General features: G+C 38.4%; 3 protein-coding genes across 12 annotated transcripts in view; 2 read left to right on the top strand and 1 right to left on the bottom strand.

Moving 5' to 3' along the window:
- Positions 1–18,723, top strand: part of mtif2 (mitochondrial translational initiation factor 2) — a 51,628-nt gene extending 32,905 nt beyond the window's left edge. The window contains exons 8-16 of one of the 7 annotated variants that reach the window (XR_007262958.1): positions 1,304–1,428; positions 2,638–2,842; positions 3,288–3,540; positions 4,467–4,607; positions 6,279–6,443; positions 6,631–6,771; positions 8,715–9,091; positions 11,796–11,859; positions 17,752–18,723. Coding sequence is in view for 2 of the 7 variants with exons in the window: in XM_048601466.1 (XP_048457423.1) it covers positions 1,304–1,428; positions 2,638–2,842; positions 3,288–3,540; positions 4,467–4,607; positions 6,279–6,443; positions 6,631–6,771; positions 8,715–8,884 (1,200 nt within the window). In the remaining 5 variants the exon portion in view is untranslated. Of the gene's footprint in view, positions 1–1,303; positions 1,429–2,637; positions 2,843–3,287; positions 3,541–4,466; positions 4,608–6,278; positions 6,444–6,630; positions 6,772–8,714; positions 13,891–17,737 lie in introns of those variants that run through there. The other 6 variants (XR_007262957.1, XR_007262959.1, XR_007262956.1 and 3 more) reach the window with 6 other exon arrangements.
- Positions 18,724–19,524: 801 nt separating this feature from the next.
- rps27a (ribosomal protein S27a) lies at positions 19,525–24,217 on the bottom strand. Its single transcript, XM_020537174.2, has 6 exons — positions 23,958–24,217; positions 23,802–23,867; positions 22,900–22,954; positions 20,795–20,880; positions 20,523–20,654; positions 19,525–19,704 (listed from the first exon to the last, which is right to left on the bottom strand). Exons 2-6 carry the CDS (start codon positions 23,847–23,849, stop codon positions 19,555–19,557), a joined length of 471 nt encoding a protein of 156 aa, XP_020392763.1. The 5' UTR covers positions 23,850–23,867; positions 23,958–24,217; the 3' UTR covers positions 19,525–19,554.
- A 171-nt stretch (positions 24,218–24,388) lies between these two features.
- The window catches only part of LOC109938872 (clathrin heavy chain linker domain-containing protein 1), a 53,034-nt gene continuing 51,362 nt past the window's right edge, over positions 24,389–26,060 (top strand). Inside the window, exon 1 of one of the 4 annotated variants that reach the window (XM_020537165.2) lies at positions 24,389–24,810. In XM_020537165.2, the coding sequence (XP_020392754.1) occupies positions 24,625–24,810 (186 nt within the window). In that variant the 5' untranslated portion in view covers positions 24,389–24,624. The remainder of the gene's footprint in view (positions 24,811–26,060) is intronic. The other 3 variants (XM_020537166.2, XM_048601468.1, XM_048601467.1) reach the window with 3 other exon arrangements.

The following is a 26,060-nucleotide window of genomic DNA, read 5'->3' as shown; positions in this document are numbered from 1 at the left end:
CCCACCATGCTTATGCCAACCAATAAACACCAAACTACACTAGCCCTATTTACCTGCAGTTGGTCCATAGCCTAATATGCCCTGGCATTTTAAGTATACATCCACTTGCTTCTAAATCTTGCAAGAGTACTTGCCTCCACCACCTTCTCAAGCAGCATGTTCCATATCTCTGCCACCCTCTGGGTAAGAAAAGTTTCCTCCGATATCTTCTAAACCACGTACTCCTCACCTTAAACTTATGCGCTCTAGTCTTCAATATGTCTATGATGGGGATGAGATTCTCACACTCTACTCTGTCTATGCCTCATGATTTTTGTTAACCTCAATCAGATCTCCTCCTCAGCCTCCTGTTTTCAAGGAAAAAATCCCCAACCTACCCAGACTCTCCTCTTTCACTGAGACTTTTCATCCCAAGCAACATCATGGTGAATCTCTCTGCATCGTGTCCAGTGCAATCAGGTCCTTCCAATAGTGTGGCGACCAGAACAGCACACAGTATTCCATCTGCGGCCTAACCAATGTCTGATAAAATTGTAAGACTTCCTTGCTCCTATATTCTATGGCCCGGCTAATGAAGACAAGTATCCTGTATGCCTTCTCCACCATCCTGTCTACCTGTGCTGACATCTTCAGGGATCTATGCACTTGGACTTGTACACCATTGTCTCTTAGTTCATTAATACTCCTCAAGGGCCTACTATACATTATGGACATCTTTCCCTTATTAGACCTCCAAAAATGCATCACCTAGCACCTGTTGGGATTAAATTCCATCTGCCATTATTCTGCCCAATTTTACAACCACTTGTTAAAATGGTTACACTCCCATGTTGGATTTCTCTAGCATGGAACAGTCAAAAAGGACAAAAATGATGACTCACAATTAAGTCTTTATTCAAACTGCTGCTGTGGAACCAACTGTCTACGGGCACATGGAAGCAAGCTGGGAAAACAATAACATCTAACTTGACATTTTTGAAAATTGCATCTCTTTCCACCTTGAATGCTGTTCAGCATGTTTTAATTAGGCCAAAGCTAATAAAGCTATTTGGAGTGAAGGAATAAATCATAATTATTTTCAAGTTACTCAAACAATGTAACATGCATTGCTGTGAAAAAAAAGTCTCTGGTAAACAGAAGAGCATGTAATTCCAATTCTGGCAGAAATAGTTCATATCCTTATAAGAATATAAGACTGTCCACGTTCCTTTGAAAGGTAAAATAGAAGCATTTTGGATTTCTCAAACTGTATATGTTTTTGAATTGTGATTAAATGTTTTCATATGCTGTCAATATTTATTAGGGAGACAATTTGATCGCTTTAGCTGAGGCCACTGTCGCTCTGTCGGAAATGTTGGAGTTGAAAGCAGATTGTACAGGACCTGTTGAGGGTATTGTTATTGAATGTCGAAATGATAAAGGAAAAGGGTAAGTTATTGGTGATACATGGCCTGAGTTTGAAAATTGATAGTATATTTCCTAACAAAATCATAAATAGTAGTTGACCAAATTGTAGCACTAATATTTTGTAAAAGAAAAGTACAGAAAATGTTTGAATCTTTGATTTTTCATAGTTATGTTAAAGATTGATATGTGTATATATGGTTTTCTAAAATACGCTATTATAATGCACTTACCATGTATTTGCAATGAACTGTCAGATCAAGCAAACTATTGCTTCATTATTTGTTGCATAAATAATTTAAACCTAAACGAGACAACATGCTGTGATGGGATGCAAGTTCATTTCTACAAGTCTCTATGTTCGAAGTGCCCAGCTTCATGAATTGATGCTGAGTGGAATCCAAATACTTTGCTAAACAGCAACACAGAGAATGGAGGAAGAACTACATCTAACTGTATTCTTTAACTCCTAAGCAGTTTACATAATGGCAAAGATGGAAGTTTAAAATAGATTCCATTCTAAATTGTAGATGGGACATTTGTTTAAAAAATTCTTAACTCCAATAATTGCTGATCTTTGGAATACTTAAGCATATGCTTGGAACTTTTGAACTAGTTTTGCAACTTATAATGGCCAAAGTCATCTCTGTCACCCACATCCCTGTCGCTTCACCTGAAGACACAAAATTTTTAAATTACTTTTGACTACACATGCCAAGCTATCATTGTGGAGGGAGCCCTCTCTACAAGGTGGCCTGCAGCTGCAGTTATGAATCTGTGGCTGAAGCAGCTCCAGGAGAGGGAGGGATAAATACAAGAGGCTTTTCCAGTCCTTTCTGGCTGCCAGGAGGCATCCCCCAAGGTCCTGTCGAAGTTCACCTAAAACATTGGGCCCAATTACTGCCAGTAAGATCCTGGCAGTATGTACAATGTGACTTCAAGTAGCTAGTTAGTAGGCATTAATTGGCTACCTATCACTTCCAGGAAGGCGGTGTTTCTATTGTTCAGTCTCATCCAGCAAAATTATCTGGAAGCAGCAATATGTCAGGTGATGGGCTTGATGTATTATTTTCAAAACTCGTTCTCCACCCTGAGACACTACCCTGAGGAACTCCTGCAGTGATGTTTTGGGATTGAGATGATTGATCTTCTGCTACATAAGTGACAATCTTTCTTTCATATCCACCACCATAAATGTATTAAACTTGTCAAATCACTTTTTTGTTTTGATAGACCAGTCACCACAGCTATTATCCAACGTGGATCATTGACAAAAGGTTGTATCCTGGTAGCAGGGAAGAGTTGGGCCAAGGTACGACTAATGTTTGATGAGAATAACAAGCCAATGAAAGCTGCTGGACCAAGTACCCCAGTGGAGATAATTGGCTGGAAGGAACTTCCATCTGCTGGAGATGAAATTCTTGAAGTGGAATCAGAGGTATGGAAGCAAAATGTTGTGTACTATAAATGATGGTTAGTATTACAACTCTATAATCTGATGTCAGTGACGGCAGCAAAATATTGTCTCTCGTCGCTTTGGTTCAAAGTGAATGATATATATATTTGAGGCTTTACGCAAGACCTTGCTCCTATGAAATTTATATTACTAACTGATTAAACATAATAGGTTAGAGCCTGCGGTTAGTCTGGTTAATGAACGTATTTCCAGTGATTCTGTGGGAGCATCTGCTGGTATTTAGAATGCCTAGGAAGTCAAAATAATTGAGAGGAATAGATCTTAGTTCTTGTAATATGTTTGTTCTCATGATCAATTAATACTCCTCAGAATAGGTTTATTATTATCCTATGTGTGCCCCATTGATAGTGATTTTCTTGAAAACATGAATTCTTCACTTTTCTAATTGGCTTTCTTGGTTGTTTAGCAAAGGGCCAGAGAGGTTTTGGATTGGAGGAAGTATGTTGAGACACAAGAAAAACATAAACAAGACCTTAAAGTGATTGAAGCAAAACAGAAGGAACACCAGGAAATGTACAAAAAGGAACGGGAGAGCTTTAGTAGCATGAGCTGGAGACAGAGAAAATCAGCTATGTATAAGGCCAATAAACATCTAATGTCAACAAGGCCTAAAGAAAGGACTGAGACTGATGAACTTTCACTTCCAATAATAATAAAAGGTAAATGGATTTATGCACATATGTTGTTCTGAGTCATGTCCCCTCTACCACCAACACACCTCAACCGTGCTACTCCCCCACTCGCGGTTGTACACATATATCATCCTATGCATCAATTTACATGGGAGCTCTGTCATTAATGCGAGTGGGTCTTCAATAAGTTCCTTTTATTGAAGTATGAAAGCCCTCTGATACTTTGCCCAAGTGTCTTATGTGAGGATGTGATTGTGAATTTGGTTATTCTATTCAAGAGCAGTCTGGCCCAATCCTGATGAAGGGTGCCAATCCATAACGTCAACTTTCCTGCTCCTCTGATGCTGCCTGACCTGCTTTGTTCCTCCAGCTCAGCACTGTATTGACTCTAATTTCCAGCATCTGCAGTTCTCTCTATCTCCTGTTTTCAACTTATGTGCTTGTTCAACATCTGTGTATACTTCTAAAAGTTGGGGCTCTAAAGCTATTGATAATTCTTTTCTCCATAAACCAAGACCAGTTATTGCAGCCCTACCATATTCCTAGCTAAATGAGGATTTCATTTGCGCAGCTTTCTTCATCTATATAACCTAACTTCTTATTGAATAAACTTGAAGATAATGATGTACTTCATTGGTGCAGTACAACCACATTGGATTCTTGATTCTACATACTATATGTTGTTATTACTTTTCTTCATAGGCTAAGTTTGATTTTCTGCTGGGCTGTTAGGTTGCTGTCAGACATTCTCAATCCATCTCATTTTGGATGAAGCTGTTGCCAATTGGATTTATTGCTTGCACTCTTGTGGTGATGAATGTATTTATTTCCTTGTTGCTTTATCTCTTTATCCAGTATTGGTATGTTTTCTGCCTTGGTTATAAGTACAAATTCAGAAACACAAACTGACATGGTGATTGAATACATGAGAAGTGTATTTTGTTTCTCTGTAGGTGATGTTGATGGCTCTGTAGAGGCCATTCTAAACATTCTGGATAGTTATGATGCTGATGAACAGTGTAAACTCAAAGTGATTCACTTTGGTATAGGAGATATCAGTGAAAATGATATTGTTTCAGCAGAGATTTTTTCAGGTAAGGGTTTAATTTTGCTTTTAACTATGTATTTATTAACTTTTTATTTGCTATTTCTGCTCCTGTGATCAAGTAGCTGAGCAGTTGTGCTGGAGATCTGCTTCCCAGCTCTTGCCATACTCAAAGGCTGTGGGCGGAAAGAACTGGTAATCCTGATTTCACACCCTGCACCTGCGCACACATTGAGAAAGCATAAGACAGATCCAACTCAGCCAGGTTTTAAGTTCTGGAACATTTACAGAAATGTAACTCTTTTAAAGTCAGATTGCATACAAGGTACCAATGGGATTATTCAATGATATCCTGAAAAGAGAATGGAGAGCTTCCATGGTTATTGCTCTATCATATTAATTTTTGGGTCTTGACTTTGATTCTAATATGGTTTGGTGAAGTGAAAATTGGAGCCAATATGAAAGACTAAATGAGCTTAGGCTTTTAGGCCTTACAGTATTGAGAAGGAAATATGTTAACTTTTGCTGAGATATGCAAGGTGTGAAAGACAAATAAAACAAGTTCAGAATATTACTGTTTAGGTTAGGCATATAATAGACAAACAGCACAACTTTAAACGAGAGAAAATTTGAAACAAGTCTTAAAAAAAGTTGGTATTCAAAGGACAATTCACATTCAGCAAGACATATCAGGTAGGATGGTGAAATCAAAGGTGTTTCGTGAAGGTCAGGCTGTAATTGAAAGCTAGGCTGAGGGAATTAAAACACTCTGGACAAACTAAATTTAATTTGAACTAGCTGACATTGGCAAAATGTTTCATTCCCCAGGACCAACACACTCTTGATTCAGTTTTCAACCTTGCAGTAATGCTTATGCCACACTGAGATGACTCCTGTTGTTAAGGTTTTACATTATTTATGGAAGTTCATAATTCCAGAAATACTTAGTGGAAACAATACTAGGTTCAATTAAATGCAAAACATAACATCAGATTTTTTACATCATGAAATTCTCAAGAATACATAAGAAATCATCCCAAGTTTCTCTTGGTCTATCAATCTCAGTATGTGTATCTAATGTCTACTGACATTAAAATTCATATATATTTCCCAAATCTGGCCATTAAAATGTTTCAGATTCTTTTGAAAGCCACCATTTATCTTATCTTGTGCTTGTCACTCGACTGTAAAGTTTGATGTCATCAGCAAATTTTACGTTACTAAAAGTTGCCACTATATTATTCATTGTGAACTGGGATTTGAAATACCTAGATACTGACACTCCCGCATTTCTATTGTTATTGTTCAACCAATTTTGGTTCTGCTGTTATCATCAACTAATTTAACTATATCCTTTATGAATTACGTTGGTTTTGTTTGACACTATATATTCCTTTTAAATTCATGGTGGATTGATAGAATCTCAGTGAAGTTTAATAAATATTGATAGCAGAAAACCTATAAGTAACTTATTGTGGGAAATATTGTCAGAAATCTATGAACTAATTTGGAACTAGAAAGCAATACTGAGGCAATATGAATGTACTTTAACCATGTATCTACGTTGGGTGAAGAACAAGTAGAAATGTTCATTTGCTGGTAGTAAATGTTTTCCTGAATTTTTGTTCTGAATACGGTTGAGATAGCATTCTGGTGCATTAAGAAATAATGAAGGTACCTCTGCAATTACAGAGAAACAGCATTCTTCTTGGATTTTTAGGTCTTGTGTTTGGTTTCAACGTAAATGCAAGCAAAGAAGTACAACAGATGGCTACCAAGAGAGGAATAAAAATCAAATTGCATAAGGTTATCTACAAACTTATTGATGACCTCAAGGATGAACTGAGTGATAAGTTGCCACCAGATGTTGAAGAAAATATAATAGGTATGTTTTGTGTTTTGCCTCTTATAAGTTGAATGGACATTCTTTGTGAGATACAGATAAACAAGTGAGTTTAAAAGGCTGTGTGTTGTAAATATGAACTGATATATGCCCAGTTTTTGACTATTTAGATATGTATTTTACAAGAGCAGTTTTCATATCCTTTAATTCTATTTTGTTTTACTTCCAGGAGAAGCATCTGTGTTGGCATGCTTCCATGTAACAATAGGTAAAGCAAAGGTTCCTGTAGCAGGGTGCAGAGTCCAGAAGGGTCAGTTGCACAGAAAGATGAAGTTTAAGCTCACCCGTGACGGAAATATTTTGTGGAAAGGCAAGTTTACCTCTTGTGCAGTTCTATGTATATAACCTGCAAAAGTGTTCCTGTACTGTAGACCCAATCATGCTATTTCAGAAAAAGCAATTTTCTTTCTTTAAAAACTAATTTAATGAATATTTTACCTTTTATGAGTATTTTGAGGGGCTTTGTTCAGCTGTTGCACACATATCCAGTTGTTGCACAATTGTGTTTATACACCTTCTATGAAATTCCCTTTTATTTAACAAATTATGCCTGCAACAAATCCAACAGGAGGCAAAGCATTGTGAACATCATTCAGTAACTCACTGAGACTCTGGAATGGTCCATAAAATGTAAAGTCTTTTCTGAAACAAACAAGGGAATTTTTAAAAAAAACTCTCTTTTCAGTAAAAACCAAAAGAACTGTGGATGCTGTATAAATCCGAAACAAAAACAGCAATTGCTGGAGAAGCTCATCAGGTCTGGCAACATCTGTGAAGAGAAATCAGAATTAATGTTTAGGGTCCGGTGACCCTTCCTCAGAACTAGGAAGAAGGTAGTATCAAGCTTTTGATTCCTGCATAGGAAATTAGCATGTAAAATTAAAGAACATGAGATTGGAGGTAGCGCACTGACAAGGATAGAGAACTGGCCACCAGACAGGAAACAAAGAGTAGGAATAACAGGTGATTTTCTGAGTGATAGTTAGTGACCAGTGAAGTACCGCAAGGATCAGAGCTTAGATCCCAGCTCTTCACAGTATGTTTAATGATTTAGATGAGGGAACTAAATTTAATATCTTTAAGTTTGCAGATGATACAAAGCTGAGTGAGAGGGAGAATTGTGAGGAGGGTGCAGAGAAACTTCAGTGTGATTTAGACAAGTTGTGAGTGGGAAAATAAAAGGCAGGTGAAGAAAAATGTGAATAAATGTGAGGATCCCCATTTTGAAAGATTATTATGTGAATGGTCTTAGGTTAGAAAAGGAGGAGTTGCAATGAGACCTGGTTGTCCTTACTTTCCAGTTCCTGAAAATAAGCATGCAGGTTGTAGCGGCAGTGAAGAAGGCAAATGGTATGTTGGCCTTCATAGCGAGACAATAAACTACAGGAATAGGATGTCTTGTTTCAAATGTAAAAGGCCTTGGTGAGACCACACCTGGAGTACTGTGTTCAGTTTTAGTCTCCTTACCTGAGGAAGGATGTTCTGGCTATGGAGGGAATGCACCAAAAGTTTACCAGTCTGATTCCTGGGATGGCAGGACTGACATTTGAAGTCTTGGGGCAGGGGTGTGCAATCTCGTATAAAATTCTAACAGGATTAGACAGGGTAAATGCAGGAAGGATGTTTCCAAGGAGTCCAGACCAGGGATCACAGTCTAAGGACACAAGATAAGCCATTTAGGACTGAGGTGGGAGAAATTCTTTGAGTGTGGTAAGCCTTGTGGAATTCTCTGCCACAGAAAGCGGTTGAGACCAAAACATTAAATGTTTTCAAGAAGGAGATAGATATAGTTCTTGGGGCTGAAGGGATCAAAGTGTATGGGGAAAAGGCTGGAACAAGACACTGAGTAGGATGAAATGAAATAGAAATTGCTGCAGAAACTCAGCAGGTCTTGCAGCATGTCGAGAAAAAGCAGAGTTAACATTTCAAGTCTACTGACCCTTTTCAGAATATTTCAGAAAGTGACTGGACGAGAAATATTGACTCTGCTTTCTCTCCAGACACTACCAGACTTGCTGAGTTTCTCCAGCAATTTCTGTTTTTGTTTCAGATTTCTAGTAACCACAGTTCTTTGTTTTATGTTACTGAGCATGACCATCAGCCATGATCATATTGAATGGCAGAGCAGGCTCGAAGAGCTAAATGACCTACCACCAAGTTAGTTGCATATGTTTTAAAATGTTTTGCTAAGTATTTGTTACTGACAGAATAAAACCGAGTTTATAGTATAACGAAACTTTGCCTTTCGTTCAGGTTTTCTCGCCTCTCTCAAACATCTGAAAGATGATGTCCCAGTTGTGAAGACGGGGATGGAATGTGGCCTCAGCTTGGATAAAGACATTGAATTTAAGCTTGGTGATGAAATTATTTGTTATGAAGAAAAACTAATTCAGCAAAAAATATCTTGGGATCCAGGATTTTAAACTTGATTACTACAAGAACCTAAGAATTTTTAAAATTACTTAAATTGCACTGTTAATATAAAATCCAGTGAAATGACCAAATGGAAGATTTAATAATGATGTGTTCAGCATTTCATGGGCAACTACTTTGAAGGATGGTGAATGGTATTCAGTGGATCCATGCAAGCACCATTTTGAATGTAACAAGATCCTTGAAATAACTTTCTGGTAAGAATATTGCAAAGTCTGGCTTTGGCCTGGGTGGTTTTAAAACCACAATTTGAAATGCTGTTGTTTTAATGTTGTGTGCATTTTTGCTCCCCTAGTACCAGGTTAAACATTGATTACTGATGAAACATAATTAAAACAGCCTAAATGTAGATCTAGATGCTGATGATATATCTGGTTATGCACATGGTGTAATGGTCTTTTACATTGTGCTTTTACATTGAAGGAGTGTTGTTGGCCATAGGCAGCATTCAACATAGAGGATCTGGCTCATAAAATCCAAATGATATTGAAGAACAAGATTTTCATAAGACTCAACTGCAACTGAATCTCCACTTCTAACTAAAAATATGCAAAATAAAAAAAGTAGTACTTGCATAGCAGTTGCAGATCTTGCTTTGAATTTAAAAATTAGCTATAGAAAACAAAGATTCAAACCAAGCTGGCTGTAATCATAGTTAAAAGATACTCATATCCTTCCATTAGGTTTCAATACTGAATAATAGTTTTAGATATCTTATGGAAAGAACCTTATAACTGCAAAATTGTTTTCTCCACTTTGTGCCTTTGAGTTGGTCTGAAAATTAGATGCAAGTTGCAGTGGACTTTTGGGTGTTTGAGCACAATATGGTGGTGAAAGACACAATTAGATTTCTGTTCTGGCGCTAAACTATTTAGCATTGATATGGGTATAACAATTCATTAAGATTATTGACAAAATATTGAAAGTGATGGAGACATAATCACACTTTTGCACTGGAGTACTGAGATTGTACTAAGTCCAAAACTAGAGGCTATAGATTTAAGGTGAGAGGGGAAAGTTTTAAGAGGGACTTGAGGAACAACTTTTTCACACAGAGGCTGGTGCGGGTATGGAATGTGTTGCCAGAGGAAGTGGTAAAGACTGGTACAGTTACAACATTTAAAAGGCATTTGGATGGGTTCATGAATAGGAAAGATTTAAAAGGATATGGGCCAAATGCTGGCAAATAGGACTAGTTTAATATAGAATATCTTGTCGGCATAGTCGATTTGGACCAAAGGGTCTGTTTTTGTATGTCTGTGCCATCCAACAAACACCAAACCACACTAATCCCATTTACCATTGGTCCATAGTCTACTATGCCATGGGATTCTAAGTACACATCCAGAACTTTCTTAAAGGCCGCGAGAATACCTGCCTCCACCACGCTCTCAGGCAGCATGTTTCATATATTTACCACCTCTGGATGTAAAGTTTTTTTTTCTCTCAAGATTTCCTCTAAACCACTTGCTCTTCACCAAACTTAAGCCCATCTGGTCTTAGGTATGTCTGCCATGGGAAAGATTCTCACTATCTATTCTGTCTGTGTCTCTCGTAATTTTGTATATGTCAGTCACGTTCCCCCTCAGCATCCTTTGCTCCAAGGAAAACAAACACAGCCTATTGAGTCTCTCCTCATAACTGAGACTTTTCATCTCAGGCAACATCCTGGTGAATCTCCTCTGCCCCCTCTCCAGTGCAATCATGTTCTTCTGATAGTGCAGTGACCGGAACTGTACATAGTATTCCATTTGTGGAATGCTTTACAAAGTTGTAATAAGACATTTTTGGTCCTATATTCTTCACCCTTGCTAGTGAAGGCAAGCATCCCATATGCTTTCTTCTTCTTCACCATGTCTACTGTACTTTAAGGGATCTATGGACCTGTACGCCAAGGTCCCTTATTCCTCAGAACTCCCTAGAAACCTATCATATTATGAATATCCTTTCCTTATCAGAGCTCCCGAAATGCATCACCTCACACTTATTGGGATTAAATTCCATCTGCTGTTGTTCTATCCGATTTACCAGCTGATCAATTTCAGACTGTAGCCTGAGACCATCCTCTTCACTATCAATAACACTCTCTATCTTTATGTCATCTGTAGGCTTACTAATTAAATCTTCTAAATTCACACCCAAGTTGTTAATGTACACAACAAACAAACAAGGATCCGAGCAGTGATCCCTATGGACACCACTGGTCACAGACTTCCAATTACAAAAGCAACGCTCCACCATCACCCTTTGCCTTCTGTGTGCAAGCCAGTTTTGGATCTAGCTTGACCTTTTAATGTGGGGAAAACCTGAATCACATTTTCTTTTCATTGGTATTATAATATATTTATAATATATTTGAAATCATTGGCTTCTTTGACTGTTACTGTATTAAAATGCTGTAAGAGGTACATCTGTCTTGGATCAGATTGATGCAAGCATTGCTACTTTATTAAAAAGCTTTTCAAAACAACCATTTACAGTCAAAATTGCAGCAAATATACAATTTAGCTCTGACAGCAGTGGTATTTTCAATGGATTTTAGGAACTGCAGCTCATTCAATATCTGATGGAGAATGGTGCCAAGTAGAAATATTAATATGGAAGTATGAAGCTGGAAGAATGGCATAATAATGCTCTTCAGAAACCAGCGCTCATTTTAAAATCATCAGCACTAATGAAGTCACTTAGTATCATTCCTTAACTGCTTTTACATGCAGCATTGTGACTTTAAAATTTAAACATCTGAAATTACTTAATTATAATACCTAAAATATCAACATAACTTGAAACTGTTTTCAAAGTGTGCGAGTTTTAATGGTTCACGAATGTACCGTTGAGTCAGTTGGTTATAATTATAACATATGCAATGTAGACTGACCCCCATTTCTGTTTCCTTTCCAGTTGGCATCCTTTGCACAATTCCTCTCTTCATATCATTGTGCAGTGCTTCTAAAACTTCTACCTGGTATGAGCCCATTTTAATGACTCAGACTTTGTGTGAAGATTTTGGGGGCTATGAGAGCTTTTGAGTGGGATCAGGGATTTTACACAGAAGCTTCCAGAGTTATTGTTGTTTCAAGTGCTCAACAACAAAAAACTTAACATATAGTACAAGCCACACTATAAATTGGACTCCTACATAATTATTTATAATTCTGTTTATAACTTTATAATTCTCAGCTACATAAAATCTTGAAATTCCACTTCTACATCTACAGGACATTTGATATAAATGACTGTAGATTACACACACAATCAGATTTTATGATAGTCAACCATAGGGTTTTGGAATACACAACAGAAAATATTAGTGTGATATAATTGTAGAAGTTTTTCCATCCCCTGAAAATATTACGACTCATTTACTTTTGGTAAAAGTATATACTTATTAAAAAAACTGCTTATGCACATCTCAAATTTAGCTGATTTGGACAAGCTTTGGCTGCTGAGATGAAAGAAGAAATGGCACATTTGTTGCATCTATCTCAATATTTAGGATATGGATTTCATTTGCCAGTAAGTTGAGGAAGTTAATGGGGAAAAAATCTACAAGAAAATACTAGCACCTGGTTCTCAAAGGTTTTTTTGTGGCAGTGATCAGAGAGTCTTTCACTACTCGTGGCCAACAATAGAAAAATAAATGATTTACAGGGGGGGGCCTTTGCTATCAGGTCAAGATCCTGTGGCAACCACTGCAGCCTCTGAACTCACAAACCAAACCCCATTTTTGTGTGGGGGATATGGCCCACAATTTGGGAAGTCCTGTCATTGTAGACATTGTTTCACTAATACTTTATATATGTGACACAGTTTTTATTTTTTCTGTTTTCAGATTTAGTGATCATGAGTCGTAGAACACTGGTTTAAAATAAAAGCAATTTCTGTGCATTTTGTATTGCAATTAGTGTTTAGGGAAAAATACTCTGTAGGAATCTCAAAGAAATTACTGCACTTTTTCTTCATTGTGGTTTTTAAACTTGTATTCAGCTGGATCTGTCTGCCAATAATTGTTATAAGCTATCATATCCCATTAGCGATGAATATGGCTAAAGGTAACAATTTCCTTTCCTTTTACCTTTACGGCGCTCATTTTAAAAAAAAATGTCAATGTCAAGAGTTTGGTAAATGTGTGTCAGGGTCCTGTTCTAAAATCCATACTTGGATGTCAGTCAAGAGCAATGCCTGTGACTGGAGCTTCTAACAACCTATAATTATAATCAGAAATATACAAAAGTGTTCTGCCATGTATGCTAGTATCTTCTTTGCATTTTTCATGACATGTCCCTATACTTCTAAATATTTTAAAACCTCTCCAGAAGTCCAAAGATTTGCAGATTAGGTGGATTGGCCATGCTAAGTTGCCCCGTAGTGTTTAGGGACATGCAGATTAGGTGGGGATACAACGATAGGGTGGAGTTTGGGTGGAATGCTCTTCAGACGATCAGTGCAGACTTGATGGGCAAATGGCCTCCTTCTGCACTGTAGGAATTCTATAATATTCAATGATATTCAGTTGCAGTTGAATAGCCTTCTGATACTGTCAGGGTTGACATAAATGACACTTATGAAAAAATGGAATACCTTTGTGCACGTGTAACAAATATATGCCTTCAATGGAGTGGGATACTTTCTGAAATAGTAATTGTAAAAATGAATCCAATTCTGTCATTTAACATATTACTTTTAAAATGTGAATATAATTTCAACATTTCACCAAAGGCAAATCCGTTCATGATTGATTAGGGAGCTCGCTAGGAGAGTTTAAACAATAGTTTAAAATTTCATCAATAAAAGCAACTTGTTTTTCAGCAGTAATATTTTGTTTTCTTTCAGAAACAAAAATTATAATGTAAAATATATTTAGTATCACTTAAACCTTTTGACTATCTTGACAAGGTAAATCTCCCCTAATATGCCTTCAGATTAGCTTTCGTACAATATCACAGAATCCCTACAGTGCAGCAAGAGGCCATTTGACCCATCAAGTCCACAACAACCCTCTGAAGAGCATCCCACCCAGACCCTGCCCTATCCCCATAAAATTGCATTTGCCGTTGCTAATTCACCTAACCTGCATGTCCCTAGACACTACGGGGCAATTTAGAATGGGTATTCCACCTAACCTGCACATACAAGAGAGGTTTTAGCAAATTTAGAAGGATAGGGACATGTGATGAAAAACACCTGAGGAAGTACTAGCATACATGACAGAACATTTCATATACTTTGATGTATTTCCTGTTCTAATTATAGGTTATTAGAAACCCCATTATACTGTTGCAGGAGTTCCTCAGAATTCTGTCCTGCACCAAATCATCTTCATCTGCCTCAATGACCTTCATCACAAACTAAAATGTCAATGTTCACTCAGGCAGTTCCATTTGCCACTCCATAAGGCATGGACATAGAGGTTTGAGCTAATGTGATATTTTCTTTTATGACTGGTATGATTACAACTAGTGGAGAGTACTCCCCATGACTTCTGACCTCAGATTTGCCGGCACTCCCTGATACCACACTGAGTCAAATGCTGCCTTGATGTCAACGGAAGTCACTCTTACTAACCATTGGAATTCATGTTTTGCCTGTGTTTACACCAAAGTTGTATTGAGGTCTTGAACCAAGTGGTTCTACCGAAAACTGAACTTAAGCACTGATAGGTAGGTTATTGCTGAATTCGCATGAAATCATGAGGGTAAGAAAGCTAGCATAAAGGCACTTTACCTGAATGCTCGTAGCATTCGTAACAAGGTTGATGAGTTAACGGCACAAATCATCGCGAATGAATATGATTTGGTAGCCATTACGGAGACATGGTTACAGGATGGTCACGACTGGGAGTTAAATATCCAAGGGTACCAGACTATTCGGAAGGACAGACAGGAAGGTAAGGGAGGTGGTGTAGCTGTGATATTCAAGGATGCCATCAGGGTGGTGCTGAGAGATGATATAGGTTCTGTGGAGAATGAGGTTGAATCCATTTGGGTGGAAATTAGAAGTTCCAAGAGGAAAAAGTCACTGATAGGCGTAGTCTATAGGCCACCAAATAATAAGATCACATTGGGGTGGGCAATAAACAAAGAAATAACTAATGCCTGTAAAAATGGTACGGCAATTATCATGGGGGATTTTAACCTACATGTAGATTGGTCGAACCAGCTCGGTCAGGGTAGCCTTGAGGAGGAGTTCGTTGAGTGTATCCGTGATAGTTTTCTTGAACAGTATGTAATGGAACCAACGCGGGAGCAAGCTATCCTAGATCTGGTCCTGTGTAATGAGAGAGGAATAATTAATGACCTCATAGTTAGGGATCCTCTAGGAAGGAGTGATCACAGTATGGTTGAATTTAGAATACAGATGGAGAGTGTGAAGATAAAATCCAATACCAGGGTCCTGTGCTTGAACAAGGGGAACTACAATAGAATGAGGGAGGACTTGGCTAAAGTAAACTGGAAACAAAGATTTTATGGTGGGACAGCTGACGAGCAGTGGAGGACTTTCAAAGCAATCTTTCAAAGTGCTGAGCAAAAGTATATTCCAATGAAAAGGAAGGACTGTAAGAAAAGGGGTAATCTGCCATGGGTGTCTAAAGAAATAAGGGAGGCTATCAAATTGAAAGAGAAGGCATACAAAGTGGCCAAAAACAGCATGAAACTAGAAGATTGGGAAAACTTTAAAGGTCAACAGAAAGCCACAAAAAGAGCTATAAGGAAAAGTAAGATAGAACATGAGAAAAAACTAGCACAGAATATAAAGACAGATAGGAAAAGTTTCTATAAATATATAAAACGAAAAAGAGTGGCTAAAGTAAACGTTGGCCCTTTAGAGCATGAGAAGGGGAATTTAGTGATGGGATATGATGAAATGGCCGAGGCATTGAACAGGTATTTTGTATCGGTTTTCACAGTGGAGGACACTAATAACATGCCAGTAATTGACAAAGAGACGAAGGTAGGTGAGGACCTGGAAACGATCATAATTACGGAAGAGGTAGTGTTGGGCAAGCTAATGGAACTAAAGATTGATAAGTCTCCTGGCCCTGATGGAATGCATCCCAGGGTACTAAAAGAGATGGCAGGAGAAATAGCAGGTGCACTGGCGGTAATTTTCCAAAATTCACTGGACTCTGGGGCAGTCCCAGCAGATTGGAAAACAGCAAATGTGACGCCACTGTTTAAAAAGGGAAGTAGACAAAAGATGGGGAATTATAGACCGGTTAGCTTAACCTCTGTAGTGGGGAAGATGCTTGAGTCTATTGTCAAGGAAGAAGTAGCAAGGCATCTTGATAGAAATTGTCCTGTTGGGCAGACGCAGCATGGGTTCATGAAGGGCAGGTCATGCTTGACAAATCTTTTGGAATTCTATGAAGACATTACAAGCGAGGTGGACAATGGGGACCCAGTGGATGTGGTGTACCTAGATTTCCAAAAGGCCTTCGACAAAGTGCCGCACAAGAGGCTACTGCATAAGGATGCATGGCATTACGGGAAAGTATTAGCATGGATAGAGGATTGGTTGACTAACAGGAAGCAAAGAGTGGGGATAAATGAGTGCTATTCTAGCTGGCAGTCAGTGACTAGTGGTGTGCCTCAGGGATCGGTGTTGGGACCGCAATTATTTACGATTTATATCTATGATTTGGAGTTGGGGACCACGTGTAGGGTGTCAAACTTTGCAGATGACAACTAAGATGAGTGGCAAAGCAGTGTGCAGAGGACTGTGAAACTTTGCAGAGGAACATAGATACATTGAGTGAGTGGGCAAAGGTCTGGCAGATGGAATACAATGTAAATAAATGTGAAGTCATACATTTTGGTAGGAGTAATAGTAAAAAGGATTATTACTTAAATGGTAAAAACTTGCAGCATGCTGCTATGCAGAGGGACCTGGGTGTCTTTGTGCATGAATCACAGAAGGTAGGTCTGCAGGTACAACAAGTAATTAGGAAGGCAAATGGAATTTTGTCCTTCATTGCTAAAGGGATTGAGATTAAAAGCAGAGAGGTTATGTTGCAGCTGTACAAGGTGCTGGTGAGGCCACACCTGGAGTACTGTGTGCAGTTTTGGTCTCCTTACTTGAGAAAGGATGTACTGGCACTGGAGGGGGTGCAAAGGAGGTTCACTAGGTTGATTCCGGAGTTGAGGGGGTTGGTTTATGAGGAGAGACTGAGTAGATTGGGATTATATTCATTGGAATTCAGGGGGGATCTTGTAGAAACATATAAAATTACGAAAGGAATAGATAAGAAAGAAGTAGAGAGGATGTTTCTACTGGCAAGTGAAGCTAGGACAAGAGGGCATAGCCTCAAGATTAGAGGGAGCAGATTTAGGACTGAACTGAGAAGGAATTTCTTCACCCAGAGAGTTGTTAATCTATGGAATTCCTTGCCCAGTGAAGTAGTTGACGCTACTTCAGTAAATGTTTTTTAAAAAAAAGGTAGATTTTTTTTAACAATAAAGGAATTAAGGGATATGGTGAGAACACGGGTAAGTGGATCTGAGTCCACGAAAGGATCAGCCATGATCTTATTGAATGGCGGAGCAGGCTCGAAGGGCCAGACGGCCTACTCCTGCTCCTAGTTCTTATCAGTACTGTCACCGAATCCTTCCAACACTTGGTTATTTGAATGGGCCATAATTGGCTAGATTACACTTACGGTTTTTGTGGACAGAACAATTGTAGCATTCCACTTTGTTGGATTGATGCCAGTGTTGTAGTTTACTAAATCAGCTTGGCTAGCAGTTAAGCTTGTCCTGGAGTGCCAATTTTCAGCATTATGATTGGGATCTTGGACTAAGCCTTTAAATCAGCCATTTCTCAATTTCACTTATATTATTTCAAAGTTTGTCTTCAATAGTGGGATGCTCAGGAGGCCAAGATGGATAATCAATTCTGCACTTCTGGCTGAAATGCACCTAATTTGAGAACAGATGATCCTGAAGTCCCCTCCTACATTCCCCCAATTTATGATAAGGTGTGGTATGACTTTGTTCTAATGTCAGTTGTAACATTAATTCACTCTTTAACACACTGTTTCTGGGTAGATGATGTGTAACTGTGTTACATCTACACTAGATTGGTACTTCATTTTCAGCTATGTCTGCTTCTGATGCTGGCATTGATTTGTAGATTCATGAAACCAAGGTTAGATGTGGTAGATTACACGTCTTCTGATGTTACTGTTTCCCAACATTCCATATATGCCTAGTTTGGACCTAGGTAGCAGTCGTACTATGCACACTCATGAAATCACTGAGATGCATGTCCCTGCCTCTGTTAAGACAGAATTACTGCAGATGCTCGTAAATGTTTTGCGTTTGCTACAGATTAACACTGTAGGTCTGGCAGCATCTATGCAGAAAGAAAGTGAGTTAACAAAGTCATATCTGACTCAAACCATAACTCCACTTTCTGCCAGCATCCATACAGTATTGAATGTCCATATTCACCAGCAGCCCAATAAGAGGCTTTGGTGCCGAACAACTTGTGGTTGAGCGAATGCTGAGGATGGCTACTTCTAATTAAGACAATCCTGTTTTGTTTGGGCAGGGAAAAAGAGAAAGAAAAGTTTGCATTTGGTCTGGTGCATTGAATGTATGACTATGGGATTTTTCAGGTTATGTTATGGTGTTACTCAACAGGGACCCATACTTAATGGAGAAAGCTTGAGTGAACTGAGTTTGCCTTTGCTATGTTGAGATTGATGCCAGATATTGCAAACAACCAGGGCTTTGATACAACTGCAGACTTGCTAGGCCATTTCAGAATCGATAAAGATGACAGCTTATCTTCACTAAAACAAAAAAAAATTACTTCATTAAAGACAATGCCATCATATCTTTATCACCATTAGTGATAAAAAGCTTTCATTGAAATTAGAGGTCCAACTGGGGTGGAATTTAAATTCAGGTGTCCACTAACATAGCATAGTGGTTATTAAACATTAGCTATCCCATTAGAGTGCCATCTACTGTATTATACCATTACATGTATACACTGACATAAAAGATATGTTGGTAAAAAATAGCAAGAGTCACAAATAGATGCAACATCAGCACCAACTTTACATGACCCATCTAGACAGGTTATGTTTAAATTTTGTTTCTAAACCATTGTGGTAAATAGTATCTTCTAATTCTTAGTTGAATGCCTCTTCCATCTACTCTGATTTTTTTTTAAAAGTAGCAAGTACTCAATTATCATGTTTCGTGTAAGTATCTTTTAATGAGCAACAATTGACCACCCAACTAAAACATTGCGGCCTTTAAGTATATTGGCAAGATAATTTAAAATATGCACATTTTGCAATTTTGATTTTATATTTAAATTTCTGTTTATGCTTTTAAAAGGATGGCCAAATTCAATTCAATTCACCCAACTGGTCAAGGACATTGGTCCATACAACCCTCTTCTGACAGTACATTTTCCATTGTTAGCACTTTTTCTATTCCTTTCTCCCCCACTTATTTAACTTCCCCTTAAATGCACAGGCTTAAAATTCAGCTTGGCTAGTTGGGTAAAATCTTGTGGCTTGCTGCTACACAAATCATACTCATGCTCATGCTCAACTTCAAAAAAAAAAAAAATCAGCTCATACTGAAGGAGTAAACTACTCAATTCAAAGAGTTCATCATTTTCCATCAGTTTATTTTATGTGTAATTATGCATCTTCATTCTTGTTGTAGCAGTATGTTAGACAGCACTTGCCACAGTATTGTCTATTGAAGTGACTGGCCATGAAGACACCAGCACCACACTCTTCAGAAGGACATTCACGTCTCAGGCGAGAGATTTTTCCATGCTCGTCGACCTAAGTCAAAAAGATGAGTTTAATTTCATGCAAAGTCAAAAAACCTATCCCTATAATAAACAAGACAACAGTGGGAAGATGAGCAAACCTCACTTTGCTGTTTAAAACACCCTTGAGTACTGATTATTATGAACAGCTAGCATGCTTGTCATCAAGTAGACAACGTGCTAAGTAATATGGTAGATGCCGAAGCTGCTAATACATGTATTAGCCACTTTTAACTTATACTATTTTGAATAACATTGTACAAATAGATCCTGTAATGACTTACTTTCTGTACACGCTGTGTTTCAAGAGAATAAATTCAATGAAGTAATTTGTTTCCACCAGCTAGGATTCTACATCAGAATCTAGACTAATTGTTCTTGTATGTAGTGCAACCCCCTCAGCGAATTAAATGTAAAATCTAATTCAGGTGAAAATCACTGGTACTTAAATTAAAAAAAGAAATTTAATTGAAATGACTCAGAGCATTTGTAACTTGTTTTGAAATCTTTTTAAATTTAGGGAATTTTTACAATTAATGTCTTCAGTACAATAATAAAGAGGCCATGCCTTTAACACGTCAACTAATTCTGCCCATTAATTGCAGATAGTAAGATTATCACTTTCCTTCCACAGTATCATGGAATAAAACCTGTACAATATTCCTTGGAACTTCTTTTGTATTGAATTCAAAATATTTCAAAATTTCACTTCCTGCACAATGTTCAGTATCTAATATACCAGTTTTCATCTGCCCGAAACAGCATTGTGTCACTTTTGATCAACAACTTCTGAAAATGTCAACTCAGTAATTTGGTCATGCAAACTATTACCTTGTAATATTTAAGGACAGCAAGTTTGACCTTCTTCCTCTTATGCTGGTTTTTCTTTGGTGTGGTGTAAGACTTCTTCTTTCTCTTCTTGGCACCACCACGCAGCCTCAATACAAGGTGCAAAGTTGATTCCTATTGAACAGTATTAAGTTTGTGTGAAGAATGAAGTATATAATCCTGCTTGTTCTGGTGTGTAAAGTATTGTTACAAAAAGAGTCAGGTTCATACACTAACCACAAATTCACAGACATAATTAAACTAAGTAAACATACCTTTTGGATGTTATAATCAGAGAGTGTACGGCCATCCTCCAACTGTTTTCCAGCAAAAATCAGTCGCTGCTGATCAGGGGGAATACCTATAATGAAGTTACAGGAAAAGAAATGGCATCACATCTGAACTAGATAAAGATGTCAAGCTAACCCAAAGTGTACAAAATGAGAGGCATAGATAGAGTGGATAGCCACAGACTTTTTCCCAGGGCGGAAATAACTATTACGAGGGGGCATAATTTTAAGGTGATTGGAGGAAGGTATAGGGGAGATGACAGAGGTAGGCTCTTTACACAGAGTGGTGGACATGTTGAATGCGCTGCCGGTAGTGGTAGTGGAGTCAGATACTCGAGACTTTTAAGCGACTCCTGGATAGGCAATTGGATGGTAGTATAATGTAGGGTGTGCAGGGTAGTTTGATCTTAGTAGGATAATAAGTCAGCACAACATCATGGACCAAAGGGCTTGTACTGTGCTATACTGTTCTATGTTCTACAATATAATAAATGGACAAAACCTAAAATCTTAATTTATGCAGGTATGATACGAACATAGAGAATGCTAAAAGAAAAGCAATGCTGTCTTGGTCAATACATTAAACTTGCAAGTTCATTTCTTCCCCCTCTAAAAGGGGAACCTTACTTCTGCACACTATTTCAACTGCCAGAAACTTTGCCTAGGTGGGAAATCATGCATACGTGGAAAAGCTTATAAATTTTATTGGTTTGTGTGTAACCATGTAATCTGGCTTTAAGTGAATGAAGAAGCACTGCTTTTTGGAATTTAAAAAACGTGCATGGCTCTATTTATCTGGCATTTAATTACACTAAAGCAGACAGCCTAATTATTAATCTCTGAAATTTGAGGCCTTGCATGCTCATTTTGTATATATTTGTATACACAACATTTACAAAGTAACTTACTACATGTAATACAATTCAATACTTACAAGAATCTGAAATGGATCACAGGTCAAAAGTTACTTATGTTCAGATTATGATCCAAAAGGAGTCATTTTGATTAATTGGAGACACAAGTGATTAACAGGAAACATACCATGGGTGATTTGGTGGTGCGAAAAGCTGTTTAGTTGAGAGAAGTAACACTTCCAAGTAAAAGAAAGATAATCCAAAGGGCTATCTGTCTCTATGGTGCAGTCAGTGTGTTCAGTTGTTAAGCAAAAGGTTGTGGTCTGCAGTCACCCTGGCACAAAACCTCATGGATCTTGAAGCCCAGGGGTACGGTCCCTGCCTGAGCCAGGAGACCCAGGTTCAAGTCCCATCTGCTTCAGGCGATTGAATCTAGTTGATCAAAGTGTTCTTGTGCTACAGTGGTACTGGCTAGAAGGCATGGGTCCAAGTCCCAACTGCTCTAGAGGATATGTAAAAGACACACCTGAACAGATTGATTTAAAATGTCTAGAAACAATCCATGAGGGTACTTATGGTGCACTGGCAGTGCCCTCATCTGAGCTAGCAGGCCTGATTTCAGGTTCCACTTACTCCAGTCTACAATGACTTCTAATCTCTCTATTCAAAAGATAGTATCTAGAAATAAAATCTACAATACCACCATTTTAAGAGGGGGACAAAAGGGTTAAATATCTGCCCTTTCTATACAATCACCATGGAGTATCCAGGCAGAAATCCAGAAACAGCAGTGACACCATAGTTTTACCATCCAGCATCATTTTAGAGTCTAGCATTTTACAGCTCGGGCTTTGCCAAACAGTGAAAAGTGACAACTGAAATAAAGTTCATGATGCTCAGAATATGTTCAAAAAAAAAAAACCTCCCCAATGTAATGTCCCACTGCAGCTAAAACTGTCTTTCAGGACTCAAGCTCAAGACTGTAAATGTAAATAGACATTGTAAAATACTCTCTTCCTAGTTAGGATGTTAATGGACTTCTCTTGGGCTTCTGTTGAGCATGATGACCATCCATTTAAAACAGTTTAGATGCTGCTTATGACTAGGCAAAATGCAAATTGATTTCCATCATGATGTTGATCTGTACGCAAACTTTGACCACATGTTACATTCTTGGAAGGCTAACAGATCAGTTTTCTTAAAGAAAATGAAAGTTAAATGTAAACTATTCCATACCTTCCTTGTCCTGAATTTTAGCCTTTACATTTTCAATAGTATCAGAGGGTTCAACCTAGAAAATATACAAAAATTCTAATAATTAGACAGATTCCAAGAAATTTTTAATATCAGCTTTGAGCACAATTTGCGCTCACTAGCAATTTAGGTAGTCACAAACCAAAACAAAACCAAGTGATTTGGATCATTCAAAGTTTTTAAAAAAAAACTGTCTTCTCTTTTTGCATATAGGTTAAAACTGGCTAGAAAGCAGGCTTCACCATGACACTTTAAAATCAATAAGTCAGAGGCACCAACCTTTCTAGTTTAAGCTTCTCAACTGATCTAGTTTGTAAGGGGCTACACCAACTTTGAAGCAAAAAAAATGGTCTGAAGCATTCACATAGACTTAAAAACTTAAGTGTTTTCTAATTTTAAGGAATATAGGAAAGCAGGATTGAAAGCGAAAAATTTAACACAACTACACCAAACCTGTACATTAGACAATCTGAAACATTAACAGGTCCTCATGTACTTAAGGCGCGGCCTCACAAATGATTTCCAAGTGGAGTAAATCAATGTAATACCAAACTAAACATTTTATTATTTGATATAAAAGACCTAATGTCAATAAACCGCGTTTCTTAATCCTCAAAACTCAATTACTCGTATATTGCTGTTTCAATGAACAAAGTGAGCGATAAATTCGCAACCACTATCTTAAAAAAAACCTTCACGTATGACTATTTAAGGCCTTAGGATTCATAAATTGGAGATCACGCTACCTCTATACTGAGTGCATACTAAATGCAGCTTATATCAACATTACATTAAACATTAATTTTCAGCTCGGGGCATTTGCACGTTTTGTTTCTACTCGAGACCTGAAGAAGGCCTCAGTCGGCTGCCTGCCCCTTCCTTACCTCGAGGGTTATCGTTTTCCCCGTGAGCGTTTTCACGAAGATCTGCATTTTTTAACCTCGTTCCACCTAAATGAGGCCGAGAAAGATAGAAATCAAAATCAGATTGTAAGTAGGTAACGCTGTATAAAATATTTGTTAAACCTGGACGTCACTCACCAACCCCTACACTCTAACAGCGCAGCATCAAAAGAGGACCTTGTGCCCAAGCCACGGGGTTTTCCAAACTGCCGCCAGGGCTTGGGTGTCTAAGTAATTCCGTTTTCGATGCACTTCAATTTTTCAAAATATCATCAGCTTTCCCAGGCATTGAAAAATATATTAAAGGAGATTTCAAGTGTTTCCGCATGAAATCGATACCTTGGTTTCTAATATTTTTTAAGATCAAGACGGCCTGTTGCATTGCATTGTGGGAGTTAACTAACGAAGTAATGATAAAATTCACTTCAAAGTTCATACTTTTTTCATGTTGAAATTGCAACTAGATACATTTGTTTCTGTTGAACAGAAGTAAATCCGATTAAGAAACAGCCTTTTTGAAAGACAGGTGGATTTGAAACTACATTTCCCAGAAAACTATGTGGTGCGTCCTTTCACTCCTTAGCAACCACCTGGAGATTGTGAGAGTCACGCTGTGAACACCGAGCGTCAGTCCAGAGGGGGGAAAACAAAAAAAATCTTTTAGATGTAAGCTCTGCCACGATTCGGAAATAAATGTTGAGCCGGGGAACAGAAAATAGTGAGTGTGAAAGGTTGGGCCACTCCCGACAAGCTCTAGACCGACGGCCTGATCATCAGGAGAGGCGGCCGGGGCGGGGAAACTCAAATGGCCGGCGAAGGTCCGTCAACAGCATCGCTAGGAAAGCCTCAGGCTATTTCACCAATTCCTACTAACCGAAACCTCCTTTGCCGCATTCGGAAACACGTTAACACCGAGACCGGGGAGTTGGGCTGTCCTGATCAAGGACCAGATGAGCAGCGGTATATTATTTACAGGAATGTGTTTGATAAGGTAAGAGAGGCTGACCACGCACGTCGGTTGCAGTTAATCTTAAAATCTCGATCTTTGCAGATATAATCAGAACCGAATGAATGACTTGAAGTCAATTTCAACTTCTAATCTATAATTCTCGCTCTTAGGTAGATTCACAAAGAAATACAATGGCAATTCAGAATGAACTTCTTTGGGAATCTAAATTAAAACACAAAGGTTCATTTTCAAATGATTCCCTGAACCACATGTCAATTGGTACGGGTAAAGCAGATTAGAGTGTTATTGTGATGTGGTGTGCAATTCTGTAGTGACAAACTGTGGATATAGGGCTTTAAGCTTACAGGTTCAGGTGAACTAGAAATATAACAATTTGGATAAATTCAAGAACGGTGGGATATGAAGGGGTGGACGCTTTAAAGGAATATACGTGAGCGAATAGGCCAATACAAGTAATCGTAGTCTATCCCTCTGTAATCAACCATGAGCCATGGAGGCACGGTGGCTCAGTGGTTAGCACTGCTGGCTCATAGCTCCAGGAACCTGGGTTCAATTCCACCCTCGGGTGACTGTCTGTGTGGAGTTTGCACATTCTCCCCGTGTCTGTGTGGGTTTCCTCCCACAGTCCAAAGATGTGTAGGCTAAGTGGATTGCCCATGCTAAATTGCCCGTTGTGTTCAGGGATAGGGATGGGTCTGGGTCTGGGTGGGATGCTCTCAGGGTCAGTGTGGATTTGTTGGGCCGAAGTGACTGTTTCCACACTGTGGGGATTCTATGATAATGATTTAAAAAAAAGAGACAATAAATGAGGAAAAACAATTGAAGGGAAGATTGATTATCAACCTTTTTGGCGGCATAAAGAACTCCTGGAGAAGGGTGTTGGGTCCCTGGGGTAATGGTGGCTACTGGGTCCCATGGCAGGTGTTTTTAGGTGGTGTTCAGGTCCCAGCGTACAATGGGGTAACAGGATGAGATCTGTGGGTGTAAGAGGTCTAGCGGAAGTGTATTTGGACAGGTGTGTGGTAATTTGGGGGTCAGTTTATTAGCTATTCATGTGTTAGACTAGATTTTTAATAGTCTAACTTTTCCTAAGTAGTTATTTACCTAATCCTCCGAATTCTTCAATTGAAATGGTGCTGTCAGCAGGTTCTACGTGTAGGGAATTGTCCTTTGGAATCTTCAATTTCCCAGGCAATTCCCTTGGAGTTTGAGATAGTAGGAACTGCAGATGCTGGAGAATCCGAGACAACAAGGTGCAGGGCTGGATGAAC

This window comes from Rhincodon typus, chromosome 9, assembly GCF_021869965.1.
Source record: "Rhincodon typus isolate 14 chromosome 9, sRhiTyp1.1, whole genome shotgun sequence".
NCBI classification, from domain to species: domain Eukaryota; kingdom Metazoa; phylum Chordata; class Chondrichthyes; order Orectolobiformes; family Rhincodontidae; genus Rhincodon; species Rhincodon typus.
The sequence above is the reverse complement of the archived record's forward strand: the minus strand, read 5'-3'. Positions and strand labels throughout refer to the sequence as shown.

Bases quoted from the DNA above. Each gene is read 5' to 3' on its own strand.
- rps27a (XM_020537174.2), bottom strand. From the start codon at position 23,849: ATGCAGATCTTCGTGAAAACGCTCACGGGGAAAACGATAACCCTCGAG. The intron at 22,955-23,801 runs GTAAGGAAGGGG...TATATTTTCTAG, and splicing joins GGAAAACGATAACCCTCGAG to GTTGAACCCTCTGATACTAT. The intron at 20,881-22,899 runs GTATGGAATAGT...ACTTCATTATAG, and splicing joins TAAAATTCAGGACAAGGAAG to GTATTCCCCCTGATCAGCAG.